The sequence below is a fragment of the Alligator mississippiensis genome, chromosome 6, assembly GCF_030867095.1.
Source record: "Alligator mississippiensis isolate rAllMis1 chromosome 6, rAllMis1, whole genome shotgun sequence".
NCBI lineage: Eukaryota > Metazoa > Chordata > Crocodylia > Alligatoridae > Alligator > Alligator mississippiensis.
In genome coordinates, this window is record NC_081829.1 from 33,800,001 (window position 1) to 33,816,935 (window position 16,935).

Consider the following 16,935-nt stretch of genomic DNA (forward strand, 5'->3'; position numbering starts at 1 on the left):
TTCTTTTTTTGCCAAAGGGTGCATCTACAAATCATCAGTGAAATAGGAAACCCCTTAGTCCTTTACAGGATTTTTTAATTAAGGACATAATTTTTCTGTCTCCCTCTTTCTTAAATGAATTCACGTGGACTCTGTGCTTTCAATACCTCCTCAAAGAGACTGCACTGCAATGCAGAAATTGGAAATAAAGCCACTACTCAAAAGATAGGTAATGGGCTATGGAACCTTCCACATAGCTTTTTGCTTAATATTTGCTGCAAGTGGGTAGAGACCCAAATCTTTTCCTTTCGAGCTTTTATTTGGTGGTCCAGCATACTCTGAAGTGTGTTGCCCTGGGATTGAAAAAGGCTATATGCACTTGGAGTATGCACTTAACCAAACATACATAAACAATCAATGCTCATTAAGTGCACTGTCAGTGCTGTGTAGTAGCCCTTGCTCCTAAAAGTTTGAAAGTGAGAGAAGCTGATCAGTTTCAGGATTACTAACACAACATTGTAAGTAATGCTGACTAACTGTGTAGCCCTGATAGCTGTGGTATTAGTAGCCCCCAACCTGACTAGCAAAATTTCTAATAGTCATTGTTGAGGCTCATGTTAGATACCTTCAGACATGAGTAACTGGTGCCTCCTGAATCTGGGGGGGGCACCTGCAGAAGCTGCCAATGGCAGCGGTCCTGTCAGGGGGGGCACCGGCTTACCGACAGCATCAGCGTTGGCCATCAAGGTGGGCACCAGCCCTGTCAGGGGAGGCACGTGCACCCCTGTGAACCCCCTACCAGTCGCCTATGCCTTCAAAATAATGGTGTTTGTGAAACAGACTAGCTCCCACTAGGGACAGAAGTTACACATGGTTTAAGTGATCAGAAACTGGTTTAAGCCTGTAACAGAACAGAAGTTCAGTGCACATAAACTAGCTTCAAAATGGCTGAAACTGGTTTAAGATAAACCTGGTTGAATATAGTATCAGACTTAACTGATTTAGGTCAAACTGGTTTATGACATTTCTGTCTCAGAACCCTTTTTGGCTCAAGTTAAATTAGTTCCTCAGCATCCCAGCATGCTTTACGGCCCTGGGCTCGGCTTTCTGCTCCAGAGAGCAGGGCTGGTCCCAACCCTCTGCTTCCTAGCTGGAGCAGTAAGGGCTGGCTCACTGGACTCACTGGCTGGCCCACCCCCCGCCAGGCAAACCCTGGATGGGGTCTGGGGCCGGGAAGGGGGGCTAAAGTCATCTTCCCCCAAGCACAGAGCTGCCCTGCCCTGCTGGCTTAGTGCTGGCTGCAACTGGACTATAAATCCCAGAGGCACCTAGAAACAGGAAGAGGAAGTGATGAGCAACCCTGCAAAATCCTGCTGCTGCGACTGTGGACTGCAAATCCCAGAGACCTTGGGGGCAGCAGGAAGAGAAAGCAAACATACAGCCCATGCTGGCTAGGTGATAGAGCACTGTGCTCTAGCGCTCCCCAGCTTCTGGTTTAAGCCACTGCAGGCATGTGGCTGCACTTTCTGAATCACAAGTGAATATTTGTTCATTTGCTTATTGGTTCAATCTTTGCAGATCAGACTAACCTGCAAAGACTGAATCAACTCAGCCTTGGGCTTTCTGACTGTCTGTACCTAGCCAGGATGTTCGAGGCTTCTACTAACCCTTTGACAGCATTGTTCTATCCAGTACTCCATTTAGGTGCCTTAGAAGTAGCAGTAGTTACAAAATAGACAATGTAGCTGATAGATGCTATATGCTTAACTGGCTTATGCACTTAGTTGGTATTCAAGTAACAAAAGTGACATTGCAAGCATTAGGTTAAAAATTGATTAGGTTAAGTAATGAAAAGTGGTTACAGGAAAAAAAGGAAAGAGTTTTAATTTGACAGTATTGCTTTAAAGATCACATTACTCTCTGAAATGTTTTAACTACCGCTATGATTGTTATAACAAAACAGATGCAAGTCTTAGAGCAGAAAGAAATTAAAGTAAAAATTATTACTTTTCAATAAAGCAGTTGAACTGCTCTGTATATTTGACAACAGTTTGTATGTGTTGTCAGAACCACTCTTAAATCTGTGCAGTCAATTTCCCAGTTCATGTAGATCTTCCAAATGGCAACAGAATGCAGAGAAGCACATGTTAAAATAAGTAATTGAAGAGCCACAGAAGATACAAGGAAAGATACACCTGGAACTATTTTTCAAATCTTTAAAAATGTCATGAAACAAAATTGACTGCACTGACTGCAAAATGTACCTGTGGGTTACAAGCTATATGCCCAGATATCTAATGCTATTTTTAAATGAGTGAAAGGGCAGGAGAGCCCTAAGCCTCAGGTTTTTTAAGCCTTTGCCTGCCTCACCAAGTGCAAAGTGGGATCATGCTTCAAATGAACAACACTAAGAAAAATAAAGGTGAGGAAATCAATCAAGAATTAGAAAGACCATCATCATTAAATCATACTTCATTAAATTATAATTTGGGGTTTATGGGCCTGATCATATGCTTAATTTTCACAACACACATACTGTATCTTCTCCTGGTAAGTGTTAGATAGCCCTCTCAGGATGTTATGCAACTGAGTGATATCTCTGGTTTAAAAATATATCTATTATTTTTGCACTAGCCTGAAAGTATTATCAAATCTTTCTAATTAAAAAGGAAATATGTGAAAATAGGGGTGAGGAATGTTATCATTTTAATACGGTAGCAGTTTGATTACTTTATTTTTTATTTATAGAAAACCTAAATTACTTTGGATTGATAGATAGACAACAGAGGGCTGAAATTGCTCTTCTCTGGGAAGCTTTTCAATGAAGGAGGTTTAGTGTCAAGGCCTAAAATAGTGCTACCTGCTATCTTCATTCACGTAAGCAATCCTTACTCACATGAGTAGCCCCATTGAAACCAGTTTTGTCATTCAAAGCACTAAACACAGCATCACTTCTCAAATGGCTACTCTTGCATTCGCTTCAAGGATAACCAGTATATCTCTTGAGCAAAAATGTAATTTTATTTGTATGCCTTCATATTACTTCAGCCAATCTTTAAATTTCACAACTACAGCTATATCAATTCAACTCTCCCAACTATGGCTATATCATTTCAATGCTGATATAAAAAAAAAATCTTAGATATGAGATGGCAATAACTGTATTTGCTTAGCTTAGAATAGAGAAATTAGATATGATAGTATTCGTTTAAGTATTTAAGTATGGACCCTGAAAATACGTAGTGCTATAACAATATTAAAAATAAATCAAATCACAAACTTTAATCCTTTAGGGCACGAGCCAAATGCCACGGGAAGTCAGGGCAAGTTGCCCTGTCCCTAAGGGCAAACTGTCCTACTTAAGCAGGTTTCTTGTACCAGAACTGGAAGTCAGAACCACTGGTCTATACAACTAGACAATTTCTATGTTCCTAACATATAAGGAGTCTTCTGAAAACTCTTTGCCTCTCTTCCTATCACCTTCAAAATTAGTAATTACAAGAAAAGGAAGTCTTTTCTTTACATGTCTTCATGTTACCACAGCCAAACTTTAAATTTCACAACTATGGCTATAATAATTCAACTCTCACAATTATGGCTATAGCAATTAAACTCTCATCATTTTTTTTCTCCCTGAAAACCTCCACATGAGAAAGAGATTGGCAGGGGAATGGACTAGATCTGGCCCCTGGCTCTACACCATTCAGGTCACAGGGCTCCCTGTAGACCAGGGCCTTGCTCATCAGATTGAATGCAGCGGGGTGGCATGGGGCCTGGTCTGGATGTATAGAGCCAAAACCTTGAGCACCACTAGACTAGAGGACCTTTTTTCCAAGAATGTTCCTTGGCTTATCCTTTATAAATGCACTGCCATGGGCAGTGACAATGAAGGACAGATTTCTCCATGTATGCAGGTCTGTGACAGGGCACCCTAACCCTGTCACGAGGAAGAAGGTGCACCCCTATAAGGCCAGAACCTTCTGGGCATGGAGGGCTGGTGAGGAAGGAGTTAACTGTTGAACTGGGACGGCTAGTCAGCTGACCGGAAGAGGCAGGACTATAAAAACCCTGGGTTGAACAGCAGAAAGGAAGTGAGCAGCCAACGGGGAAGCAGTGCCCCTGAGAGCTCCAGGAAGAAGTTTGGGAAGCGGTCCACAGCAGGAAGGGGGAAGCTACTGAAGCCCCTGTGAGACGACGACTGCATCCACAAACAGGACTGTAGTCAGTGGTACGGAGCTGAGACTCAAAGAGAGTACATGTAAGCTGACCCGCTGCGTTGATTGAGCACATGCAGTTATTATTATTTTGTTTGGGGGATTATTGAATAAGACCGGAGGTTTGGGTGAGGCTATTAGGGGACAGAGGAGGCCTCATTTTTGGGGACCCACTCCGGAGTGGGAGCCCTGGTGCCAGTGAGGGCACAGCTTTTTGGGGGGCACAGCCCCGGCGCCAGTGAGGCACAGCAAGACAGGTCTGCGGAGAACCCAAGTGCCAGTAAGGGTGCAGTTTTGGGACGATCTTAAAAAGGCCAGGGAGGCCTGGTGCACCTAGGGGTGCAAGTATATATTTTTTCTATTATTTGGACTGGTGGGGTCACATCCTGGTTTTGAATTTGCGACCCCCTGGCTGTGGGACCAGCACCTGTGCCTCTGGGCCACGGAGTACTGTGCTCTAGAAGGGAGCAGAAAAGGGGGCCATGAGCCTCCATGGCACTGGAAGGAAAAGCTAGAGCCTCGGAGTCAAACCCTGTTTAGTGGGTTTGGATGGGGACGCCTAGCTAGAGAAAAAGGGGTCAGGCCATCCTAGGAGAGACTCCAGCATTCCCAATATAATAGGCAGTCTCCCGTTCGCATAATAACTTCTCTCCTGCCACGTCTTGATGGATTAGGGCGGGACAGAAGAATTCCAAGAGGGCTCCAAGGGTGCCCCACGTAAGGCGTGGATGACCAGGAAGATGGCGCTGGGGAGGGCTACCTGTTACAAGGTCCCATCACTGCCCTTGGGATACAGGGGCGGGCTTTTCCACCATGTTTTACTATGAGAAATCTGTTCTTGATAATCAGCCTTGATTTTTTTTTCCTTCCTCTGTTCTTCTTTGCATCCACTCTTCTAGGTATAACACCTTAAATAATTCCTCTGCTTCTATGTGTCAGTTACTTACAAGTTGTTTAATCACTGCTTTACTAAGCTATGTTACACATAAGTATAAGGTATATGGAGTCTATTAGAACATCTGTACTTGTTTTACTTTGGCTGGTAATGAGGTGTCTAGAACCACTTTAGCAATAAAACAGTAACTATGCCAAGTCCATGCCTGCTGCATGGTATATGAACACAAAACAAAAACAAAGTTCCTGCTCCAAAGAGTTTGCCATGCAAATTGTATTACAGATTCAGCTTTTCTAATGAATGCGTATATGTAACCAAAATTCTTTGGTTTGTTGCCAAGTTATGTTCTAAACTCATGTCTGATTTACTGTCCTCTATCACTGCTAAACTTCTTGCCACATTATTGCTTGCTATGTTTCTTCTTCCCATAAAACTTCGATTTGTGCAGAACGTATTTTCCTTGGTGTTTACCAAGAAAAATACAGTGATGAATGAATTGCGTTTTGTTCCTTTTTGTTTGTAATGATAGGAAATCTAAGGGTCAAACTTTCAAATGTAGATGCTTCTGAAGTCAAGCAGCTGACTCTGCATTAGGTAGATGATTTATGGATGAGCTAGATGCCAGAATGCAAGTGCCTACCAATGGACACTCAGGTACAAGCAGTAAAACATGTGGCTTTGCATGCTAAAATTAGGGAAAAGATATTATATGCTTCAGGGCTACACTTTGGCTGTTGTGCAGATTAATAGAAGTCATTCCCTCTTCTTCAGACACACAGTACACAAGTGATTTAGGACACATCTACATGGCAACCTTACAAGGCTGCACAGAGACACCTCCAAGCATACTGTGCCATTCCAGTGTAGAAATCAGAGTAGCTGAAACTGTCTGGCACTTTGGGTAGGCTAATCAGCATTGCTGAATGACAGAGCCAGTTAGCCTGCCTTCATGCTAAATAACTCATCCATGGCACAGCACAGACACTCACTGCAGCTTAGAAGGCAGACTGTGCAGAGCAATGGAGAGTTGCTGGTCAGCAACAGATCCAGGATGGTAGAAAGTGGGGTGGGGCAGTGGTGGAGAGTTTCACCTGCATGTTTCAGGCAGCCAGAGCTCACCAGCAAAATAGGGAGTGACCATATAACTGCAGCCCTCTCCAGCCCTCCCCCCCCCCCAACCATGGTCCTTACCAACCATGCCCCCCACTTCAATCCTGCCGCTAGTCAAAGCAAACGCAAATCCATCATGCACATGTGGCCTAAATATACCATGAAGACGTGAGACTTCTTTTCAAGTGCCTAAAGTAGGTTGTTGTCAACAAAAACTCATGCTTCTTTGAACCAGTTAGTCTCTAAGGGCATTTTAACATGTGTCCTGGAGCTAGGAGGGCAGGAACAGTGCTTTAATTAGAGCAACTCTCTGAGAGCCACTTTAATGAAAGTGCTGCAGCATCTCGTGTATCAGTGTTTCCATGCTTCAAAACAGCAGCGGGGGCATTTGAACTAAAGCTCATTTGAGCTTTAGTTCAAGCACCCCTGCCACCATTTTGAAACATGGGAACGCTGATACACAAGACATGGGAGGCTGCTGGAATGTGGTAATTCCCATGTTCCAGCAGATCAATTAATCAAGTCGGCTCTGACACACTGAACTTGGTGTGTCAGAACAGGCTCCATACTCATGTACAGGCACCCTAAAAGTGCCACCCTGTCCTATTTCCTACTCAAGTTTAAGCACTGGTCTCTGGTGGAGTTAGGATGGTAAGCCTGATGAAACAAGTGTGATGTGGTAGAGTAATTCCTACATGTCACTCAGTAGTGGTAGATGTCATTTCTTAATCAACTGCTACACCAGTTTGGTTAGCAGCCTGTTGCTAGAGAGTATGGAAAAAACATCCTACACGACTATCACACTGTTATCCCAGATTTTTTAATTTTACCACTCAGACATAAATCCACAGTTACTGGGCCAAGTAACAAATAAATTAAAACCTTTGTAGCCAGCCCATCACTGAAAACTTGGATACTTGGCTCCAAAACTTGGATACTTGGCATCAAGCTGATGTTATAATGAGGGTGGAGTTCACTACAATAGCCAGTTTAATGCATCTTAATGTAATAAAATGCTTTTATGTAATATCTTAGACAATAAATGCTGCAGTAAAGCTTTAATAAAACAGGTCTGTTTCATAAAAATGAGTCTTGCACATAGAACAAAACATTCATTGTCACTTTACTGTTTAAACCTTTATTATTGCCATTTTCTTGGTACAATGGGCTTTTATGCACCAAACAGCTGTATTCATCATGTTTATTTAGAAGGCATTCATTGTAGTGGAAAAATCTGCAGCACAAAAATCTTGGTTAAGTGCAAGAGCACTTTGTGGATGCTAGAATTGTTTTTTTCTTTTCTGTCCAGTTGCTTTGGTCAGCATGCAAGTCACATACACAGGCACTGCCATGCAGACTTGCAAGTACTTAATAGCAACTTTTCATGAGCTGTCTACTTTTCCAAGCAACCTCCTCTGAAAATTTTTCTACTGCACAGCAACATGCTGCATGCATACTTATTTTACTCCCTATGATCCTATCATTTCTCAATCTGTTGCTATTTTGGCCTCTCATTAGGTCACTTTCCAAATATTGTGCACAGCTATGTGTCAATCATTGTCACAGCTCAGCCCCAGGCTATGCCAACCCAGGACAAAACTAGGAAGAAAAATGCCAACCAAAGCAAGCATTATGTAGGAAAGTGTCAACAGTTAAACTATGCAAAGTCATTTGTGTTCTGAAGGTAGTGTAAGCCTACTTGATTGAAAAAAAACAAACCAAAAACATATAGCACTGTTGCTTCCCAAAATATTTTTGCACCGTCTAAATATTTAGCATTTCCTGAACAGTATCTGAAACTGGAGACATAAACAGAAGTTAGAATGTCAAGAATCAAGAATCTGACATTGGAGGAAACCCTCATGGGTAACTCCTGCCAAAAGACATTCAGGTTTCCAACTTCTTGCAAAAATATTAAATCTAATATATTGACTTGAGGGGCACAGCATCTCTAAAGCCCTTTGATGTCCTGGAATGAAAGATGCCACGCAAGTGAAACTTATTAATGAACAGCAATGGATTTTTTTAAGGGCCTCTTAATCAGCTACTGGCTAGACATTATTATAATCAGAGGCAGGAAAACACATTTGAACAATTGGCAACTTATGATTATTCCATAAATATGAAGTCTCCATGCAGAATCAAATGGCTCCCTGTTTCCTGACTGTTGAACCCATTCTGTTTTGTAGTGCTGACACTCCCAGCTGTAACCTCAAGAAGTTGTTTACAAAAATAGGAGTAAGAGAAGGTTGCATGGAAGTGTTCTGTAGACGAGTAGCACCTAAGTAGAAATACAATATAGGTAAGTCTCAGAAAAGCCTCAAAAGTGATGGTCAAGGGTGGCATTTTACTATTAAGTGTTTCAGAATATGCAACGGAAGCAGCAATTTGAAAAAGGCTTACTAAACTTGGAGTAGGCTGTGTGAGACAGTCAGAGATGAGATGAGGTTTTTTGGGGGGCGGGGGGAAGAGAAAAAGAGAGAGAAATAGATAGAAATGTCTCCCAGAAAGAAGGGGGAGCAGCTTTCTGTGGGGAAAAACTGAAGTCCTGGTTATTAAGGATGCAATGGAAGAGAAAGAGGGTTAAAAACTTCTCCAAGGGGTCTGCTCTTCAGGTAATTACAGGCCCCCATAGCTGCATTCACACACATTTTTCTTTTTTCATACCCAAGCAAAACCCCCATTTTGAACGGAATGGATTTGAAATTGAGCCAACCATCAACTCTTTGCCACGAGTAAAGCCATGAAAGGCAAAGCGGGACTCCTAGCATCATAAGCAAATTAGAATGTTTGCCGTGAAATGCAGAATGACAAAATATACAACTTGGTATTGACAAGGGTACAGTTTGGGGTTTGAATTTCATTGCCTAATGACTTTGTGAGATTGCAATGTATTTTTTTAATTTTGCATCCTTTTTTTAAAGTGAAAGGCATTACATGGAAAAAAGCACACTGGGCTTTAGACTGAATTTTGAGTAACTCTTCTTTGAGAAATAGTGGATTCTATCAACCTGAAACTAAATTTTATTTTCCAAAACAGTCTATTATGAAAGGGGGGTGGGGGATTTGATAAAAAAGCTTGATTCTGTTTGTTCAGTAGTTCTTTCTAGTCACACCTTCAAAAATTTCCATAACATTTAGCCAAATATCAACCAGTGCTTTTAACAGAACATTCCTTAGCTGTAGTCCCCTCTGACAGAATAAAATAATGTTGGACCCTTTAAAACTGGTTAGGCTTGGAAGCATTCCTTTTAAACCTACCCCTTTCAGTTTTTAAATGAATTAACTGGGAATGTTTTGAAACTCGGCACATGAGAGCTGCCATACTAACTCCCAACTGCACTCAGTATCAAATGCTATAGAACAATGTTTCTCACCTTGTGGCTCATGACCCAAAAGTGGGGCACAAGAATGTATGAAAGGGCCACGAACGATCTTTAAAAATAGACTCTCCTTTAAAGGAGAGAAGGGGGGGAAACCAGGGCTTTTCCCTTGCAGGCTGGCACAGTTCCAGTTGGCGAGGGGCTGCTTGGGGTCCCCACTGCCTTGCATGCTGAAGGGCCAGGGCCTGGGGGCAGTGGGTCAGGAGTGAGGGGCACTGAGTCTGGACTGGGCACGGGTGTTTACAAATGGGTCCTGGTACAAAAAAGGTTGAGAACCACTGCTAGAGGAAGGAGCAAGAAGCCACAGTTGGCAGGTGTTAAGAAGGCTGCTTCCCACTCATATTAGGTCTTATCCTGATCTTTAATAGATAAAAGGAGGCTTAAGTAAAGGCTGAAGCAGAGGGTGGGCAACACTTCCATAGTCCTTGATTCCATTCCCTATTTATGTAACACTGACTGTACTGACTTCCTGTGGCTGTGATTTCCACAGCTTCATCCCTTCCCTGCGCGGCCTTGTCTCCCTCCTTCCTTTCCATGTGGAACATTTCCCTCCCCCTTGCTGCATGAGAGGCAGGGAGCAGATTCCTGATGTTGCCTCTCGACCAGCTGTTACTTCCACCGTCTACCAGCTTCTTCCTACAATTCTTTCCCACACGAAACAGTCGTGACTTCTCCCTCTTTTAGTTACAAACTTGTGTTCTCCGTGCCTGGGGCTGAAAGGGCTCTACGGCCCGTTCCCTCAGCGCAGAGAGCCATGCGGGGGGCTGCAACCCTCGGGGGCCCGAGCTGCGCAGCCGGTCCCAGGGCGGCGGCCCGGGGCTCAGCTCCTGCCTCCCGCACAGGGCGGCGGAGCAGCTCCGCTTTCCAGGGGCAAAACGAAGAGCCGAGGGGAGGGGGCAAGGGCAGGCGAAGGCTCCGCACGGGCGGTGCGCCCGCCCCGGGATTGCGGGGAGCGGTGCAGCCCGGAGCCGGCCCGGCCGTCACGGAGCGGGGCAGCAGGGAGCGGGCTGCTCCGGGCCCGCCCGCCGGGCTCGCGCGGGACGCCCGGGGCGGGAGCAGGGGAGCAGCATGGCGCGGCGGGCTGCGGCCCCACGTACCTCGCTGCGCTGCAGCTGGAAGAAGCTGTTGAGATAGCTGGAGCTGAGCGAGGAGCCGAGCTCCGCGCCGCCCTTGCCGTAGCCGAGCTCGGGGTGCTGGGACGAGGCGGGCTCGGGGCGGAAGGCGTCGAAGGCGCTGGCCTGGTGCGTGTCTTGCAGCGACAGATAGACCCAGTTGAGCAGCTGCGCGGGCTGGTACACGGACGCGGCGCTCGTGTCGATGGCTGACAGCAGGCTCATCTTGCCCCGCGCCGCGCACCCCGCGCTCGGCGGCCCGGCCTAAGGCCCGGTGCCCGCCCGCCCCCGCGCCCCGCGCATCGCCGGCCCGCGCCCCCGGACTTCGCAACAAACTTCGCGCGGCGGCGACTCGACTCGACTCGGGCCGGCCCGGCCCGGCCTGGCCCGCGCTGCAGCTGCCGCTACCGCTGCTGCTGCCCCTGCCCCTGCAGCCGCCGCTATCCGTCTTTATTCCCACTGCCCCGGCGGCCGCGGCGGGCGGCGCTCATTGCCCGGGCAGCAGCGGCGGCGCGCGCTCATAGGCTGCTCATTGACTATGTATCGACGGGGGCGGGGCGCGGCAAGGCCGGCGCCGCCTGGATGGCTCATTGAAGTGCCTCATTTGAATATGGATACGGTTTGGACCAATTGGAGGACGACGTCTCCTTGCTCTTCTCTCCGCCCCCCTCCCCCAACCAGGGGTGTCGACCGACCGCTGGCTGCGGGGTTTGCCCGGGACTGCCTGGGACCGCCGGGGCCTGAAAACTGCGTGTGCGTGTGTCCGCCCGCCCCAGGGGGCCCTCCAAGGGGCTGGGGGTGTGGCTCCAAGAGGGGGTGTCTTTCCAAGGGGGGGTGTGGAGGGGGCGCTCCAAAGTTGCGGGGGGCGCGCGCGTGTATGTGTATGTTTCCAAGCGGGGGTGGTGGGGAGGGGGTGCATGTGGCTCCAAGGGTTTCCTTTTCCTTTTTCCTGGATTTTTTGTTTTGTTTTTTTGTTTTTGGGTTGGTTTTTTTTGGATCAGGGCTCCTGGCCAAACCAGGATTGACGTCTGCTGAAGAGTTTACTGTATTGTCCGATCATAGCTTGCTGTTTCCCGCCACCCCCCTCCCCATTTTGCTGATTTATGCCTGTCTCTTGCCAGATCTAAGGATCCCTCCTTCGAAGTCCTGTCTCATTAACACTTTGTCAGAGCTCCAGGTTTGCAAAAGTTGGTTTGGCTCTTGGGGTCATGCCAAGCCCACTCAGAGTTAGATTTTCCAAATAAGGCCGGAGAGTGCTGTGATATTCCTCCTTGAAACTCGGCTAGGTAGCCTGGGATCACATTCTTGCAGAGCAGGGCTGCAGTTAGGCTACAAAGGAGTAGGCCATTTAAGGAGTCAGCAGCACAAAAGAGGAAAATACGTTGTTCTCTTTTAGGAAAGTGCTTGAGTGTGTAAGTTAGCAATTATTGCTCCATAAACACTCCCATCCTGCCTTCTCTGTGCTGAATTAAGATTGTGGCATGCTAGCCATTTCTCAGTGCAACAATGAAGCCAAGATCTTTCTTTCAAAGCTACAGCCTCTGGCAGAGGGTGACTTTTAAAAGTTTAGGCAAAGACCCTGAAACAGTTTCTCGAGTTCTGAGAGGGGAAATGCACGCACTTTCCCAGCATATGGTCTATAGCTTTTTATCTTTTAAGAACCTGACCACTTTCTTTGCCAAAAAGCATCTGAACTTGAAATGTGGAGCTTGGTATATAATTTGGCCTTAATGAGCTGTGGGCTCTGCTAAGATCTGAGAAAAACACTCTTCCAAAAAGGCAAAGTTACAAATGGTTGGAAATGCACATCTAAGAATGCACAGTAGAAAATGCCATTAAGCTGTCAGCTACAAACCCCAAAGATGGATGCATTTTTCTTATGTGATCAGGTAGTTAACTGCAGCTATCTGGTTACAGGAATGTATAAAGCTCAGTTGCTGAAGCTGAGATTGTAAATTCTGGAGGTTTAGAGCAAGGGGTACTTTGTAACAACAGCAAGATGTTAAGGCCCTATCTTTGTGAATTATACTCCTTTATAAACTAGGCTGGTATAGTTTAAGTGAGTGGATTCAGTTATCCTGCTCTAAATGTGCTTACTCTGCCATGTGAAGAGGAGCAAGCTCATAGTAGATTAATTCTTTTTACCAACATATCAATCTGTGTCCAGACTAGGGGGTTTAATGTGAAAACTGTGTGAATTAATTAAAAATCTCAACCATAATTTACAGTCTAAAAAAGGTGACACAGCGACTCTGTGCTCCACAAGCCCTGTAGTTCTGGAGTTGGGAAATTTGGATGTTTGCTGGTAAAGTTGTACAAGACAAAGACACTTGACACTTCAGCAGATGGCTGTAGAAAGGTCAGAATACACCAGGAAACCCAAAAGAAGAGGCTGACTTGAAGTTGTCTGTATGTTTGTTGTTGTGGACTGACTTTTTGTAGGTGTGTTGATTACTACATCAACCATAAGCATTTTCTCTCCCTTCTCAGTTTTCTTTGACAGATGAAAGCTTTTAGATTTGGTTCGTGGTTGAAGCTTATAAAGTCCTGCCTAAAAAATCAAGTAGAATATGGTTCTGGTCATATTAACTACTCAAAAAAACCCAACAACAACAACAAAGCGATTATGGCTGATGCAATGTTGTGTGTGTATGTGGAAAGGTATCGTTTTAACTTTAGTGATTTTACTGAAAAGCGATATGTGCACTGTTGGTACAGGTATCATTATGCGGTGGAGAATACAGTGAGTCCACAGAAAGTGTCAAATAGGGGTGTGCAAAGTGAGCTCTGTTCGATTCAGATTCAGATTTGGCCTGAATCGGGAAAGTGATTCCTATTAATTGTTTCAGATCACTGTCCCTGATTCGATTTGGCCGAATCTGAATCTGAAGATTCGATGCTGATTCGGATAATCAGCAATTCAGACATAGAGACAGCTTTAAAAGTTTTTTCTATATACCTTGAGGTACCAGCGCAGCTTGTGATCACTGTGATGCGGGGGTGCATGGAGCATCCCATGGTACGTGAACCATACTGGGCCACCTCCCCAGCTCGGCGATCGGCCGCAGGGAAACCCTGGGTGCCCCCACAGACCCAGGAGGCACCAGTCACTGAGCCGGGGGGATGGGGAGGGGGGCCTGCGCGCTCCCCAGCAGACCTGGAAGTGGACCGGAAGTGCTTCTGGTCCGCTTCTGGGTCTGCTGCCGAGTATGCTGGGGAGCCCCCCGCGCTTCTGTGGGACACTTCATGTGACCCAGAATTGCAGCATTCACAAGCCCCTGCTACCTAGAGGTATGTAGAAAAAACATTTAAAGCTGTCTCTATGTCTGAATCTTTTTGAATTTCTCCAAATCTGTTCAGAGGGTTCCGATTCAATTCAGAGAGACTAGATTTCATAGATTTCATAGACATTAGGGCTGGAAGGGACCTCGGAAGATCATCGAGTCCAGCCCCCCGCCCAAAGGGCAGGACGTCAGCTGGGGTCATTGGATCCCAGCAAGATAAGCATCCAGTTTCATCTTGAAGGTGTTCAATGAAGGCGCTTGAACAACCTCCGGCGGCAGGCTGTTCCAGACCTTGGGGGCTCGGACAGTAAAGAAATTCTTCCTTATGTCCAGCCTGAAACGATCTTGTAGTAGTTTGTGACCATTCGTCCTCGTCATCCCTTGGGGCGCTCTGGTGAACAAACGTTCCCCTAGATACTGGTGATCACCCCTGATAAACTTGTAGGTGGCCATCAGATCACCCCTGAGCCTGCGCTTTTCCAGGCTAAAGAGCCCCAGGGCTCTCAGCCTGTCATCGTAGGGTCTGCTTCCCTGACCCCTGATCATGCGCGTGCTCTTCTCTGGACTCTCTCAAGCTTCTCCACATCCTTTTTGAATTGTGGAGCCCAAAACTGGACGCAGTACTCCAGCTGCGGCCTCACTAAGGCCGAGTACAGGGGGAGAATGACGTCCCGGGATTTGCTTGAGAAGCATCTATGGATGCAAGCATCTATGGTCACTTTACTAGCCGCAGCATCGCATTGCAGGCTCATGTTCATCTTGTGGTCAATGATGACCCCCAAGTCTCTTTCTTCCATAGTGCTAACCAACATAGCACTGCCGAGCCTATAAGGATGCTGCGGGTTTTTCTTCCCAAGGTGGAGAACCTTGCATTTATCGGCGTTGAACACCATCAGATTCTCATCCACCCACTTGCTGAGCCTGTCCAGGTCAGCCTGGATCACCCGCCTGTCTTCTGGCATGGATGCTTTGCCCCAAAGTTTGGTGTCATCGGCGAACTTGGCCAGTCCGCTTCTGACTCCAGTGTCCACATCGTTAATGAAGATGTTGAACAGTATGGGTCCAAGGACAGAGCCCTGGGGGACCCCACTGGTCACAGGACACCACGATGAGTGACTTCCATCAATTACTACCCTCTGGGTCCGACCCCGGAGCCAATTTTCCAGCCAGTGGATCGTGGAGGACCCAAGGCGACAATTGGCCAGTTTCTCCAAGAGACGATCATGGGACACCAGATCGAAGGCTTTTTTGAAGTCAAGATATATGACATCAATCTCATCTCCCTTGTCCAGGTGATAGGTCACCTGGTCGTAGAAGGAAATGAGATTGGTCAAGCAAGACCTACCCGCAACAAACCCGTGCTGGCTATCCCTTAAGATGTTGGCGTCGGCCAGTCCATTAAGGATGGCCTCCTTAATAAACTTTTCTAAGATCTTCCCCGGGATAGAAGTCAGGCTGATGGGCCTATAGTTAGCCGGATCCACTTTCCTCCCTTTCTTGAAGATAGGCACCACGTTGGCCTTCTTCCAGTCTTCGGGCACTACACCAGAGCGCCAAGAGTTTTCAAAGATCCGCGCTAGAGGCTGGGCTATGATGCTCGCCAGCTCCTTGAGTACCCTGGGGTGAAGATTGTCAGGGTCGGCTGACTTGAGGGTATCCAGCTTCTCAAGATGTTCCTTCACAAAGTCAGCATTAATGGAGGGCAGGGGATCACCCTCACCCGGACTTCCCGGCCCTGTAGCAGGCACAGGCATCCCATGGGGCTGATGAAAGACCGACGCAAAGTACCTATTTAATAGGTTGGCTTTTTCCTGGGTGTCAGTTGTCAGTTGCCCCATCTGGTTCAGCAGGGGTCCAACGTTGCCCCTGCTTTTCCTCCGGCTCCCCACATATCTGAAAAAGGACTTTTTATTGTCCTTGATGCTCAAAGCCAGCTGGAGTTCAGTTGCAGCCTTGGCTTTCCTGGTCTGCTCCCTACAGGACCGGACCAGTGCAGAATAATCCTCCTTGGAGGTGACTCCCATCCTCCATCCTTTGTAGGCCTTTCTTTTTAGCCTCAGGAGGTCTGCTAGGTCCCTGGAGAGCCAGGGGGGCTGCTGTGCCCTCTTGCTGCCTAAAGGGCCCTCTGATTTGGATTTGGAAATTCGGGCACCAAATCAGGTGTGTTTTGGGCTGTAGGAAATTGGCTTTTGGTGATGAGGTTAGTGAGGTTCAGGGCTTGCTTGAGTTTACAAACCACTTTTCACAGAAGAGCATATGAACTTCACTTCATCAACCTCCTGGATACAGAAACTCATGACGCACTACAACCTCCCAAACATCTAACTCCCCAGGTACCTCTCCACTTTTACCTGCTACATTCCCCTTCTCCCCCATCCCTGCCTGTCCCTTACCCCCTGATGTCTCCATTTCCATTTTTACTGACTGGCTTTCTTTCCTGCATTGCATGCCAGGCCAGCCTCTGGCTTCTTTACTATTCCTTCCATCCAGGAACAGCACACACACCAGCTGCAGGTACTTCCTCAGCCTAACGAAGGGTTTTTCAATCTAAAAGCTAGCATCCCAGGTAGCTAAGCTGAGCTCACCTGGAGCCTCACAACTCTACTGCAACCAGCAAGCCTCAGGCCTGTCAAAGATGTGACGGGTCTGGGCTTTCCCCAGCCAGGACTGTGCTTGCGTGTGATGGCTGCAGGTCATAAGGTGCCTCCTACCTGCCTTTCACCAGTGAAGTCCTTGGTCCTGGCATTTCTTGGGGGCTGCTGAGCCGCCAGCAGTCCCACCAGGCCTCCCAACCCTAGCAGGGTTCAGTTTTAGTGGAAATGTCCAGGACCTGGGGTCTCCTCCTCCCTGATAGCCCCTGCTCATACCTCCAAGTTCATCCTGGCATGGGAGCTCAGCAGGGACATGTTCTTCCCCTGCTGGCTGGTGATAAAGTGAGTTCCCCCTCCAGCTCTGAGA

General features: G+C 46.9%; 1 protein-coding gene and 1 long non-coding RNA gene across 3 annotated transcripts in view; one reads left to right on the forward strand and one right to left on the reverse strand.

Moving 5' to 3' along the window:
• ZCCHC24 (zinc finger CCHC-type containing 24) overlaps positions 1 to 11,197 on the reverse strand; it is a 196,313-nt gene extending 185,116 nt beyond the window's left edge. Inside the window, exon 1 of the mRNA XM_006264403.4 lies at positions 10,679 to 11,197. Coding sequence (XP_006264465.1) covers positions 10,679 to 10,918 — 240 coding nt within the window. The 5' untranslated portion in view covers positions 10,919 to 11,197. The remainder of the gene's footprint in view (positions 1 to 10,678) is intronic.
• Positions 11,198 to 11,338: 141 nt separating this feature from the next.
• Positions 11,339 to 16,935, forward strand: part of LOC109285583 (uncharacterized) — an 83,093-nt gene continuing 77,496 nt past the window's right edge. Inside the window, exon 1 of one of the 2 annotated variants that reach the window (XR_009463006.1) lies at positions 11,339 to 11,446. This is a non-coding gene — a long non-coding RNA (uncharacterized LOC109285583). The remainder of the gene's footprint in view (positions 11,447 to 16,935) is intronic. The other variant, XR_009463007.1, reaches the window with a different exon arrangement.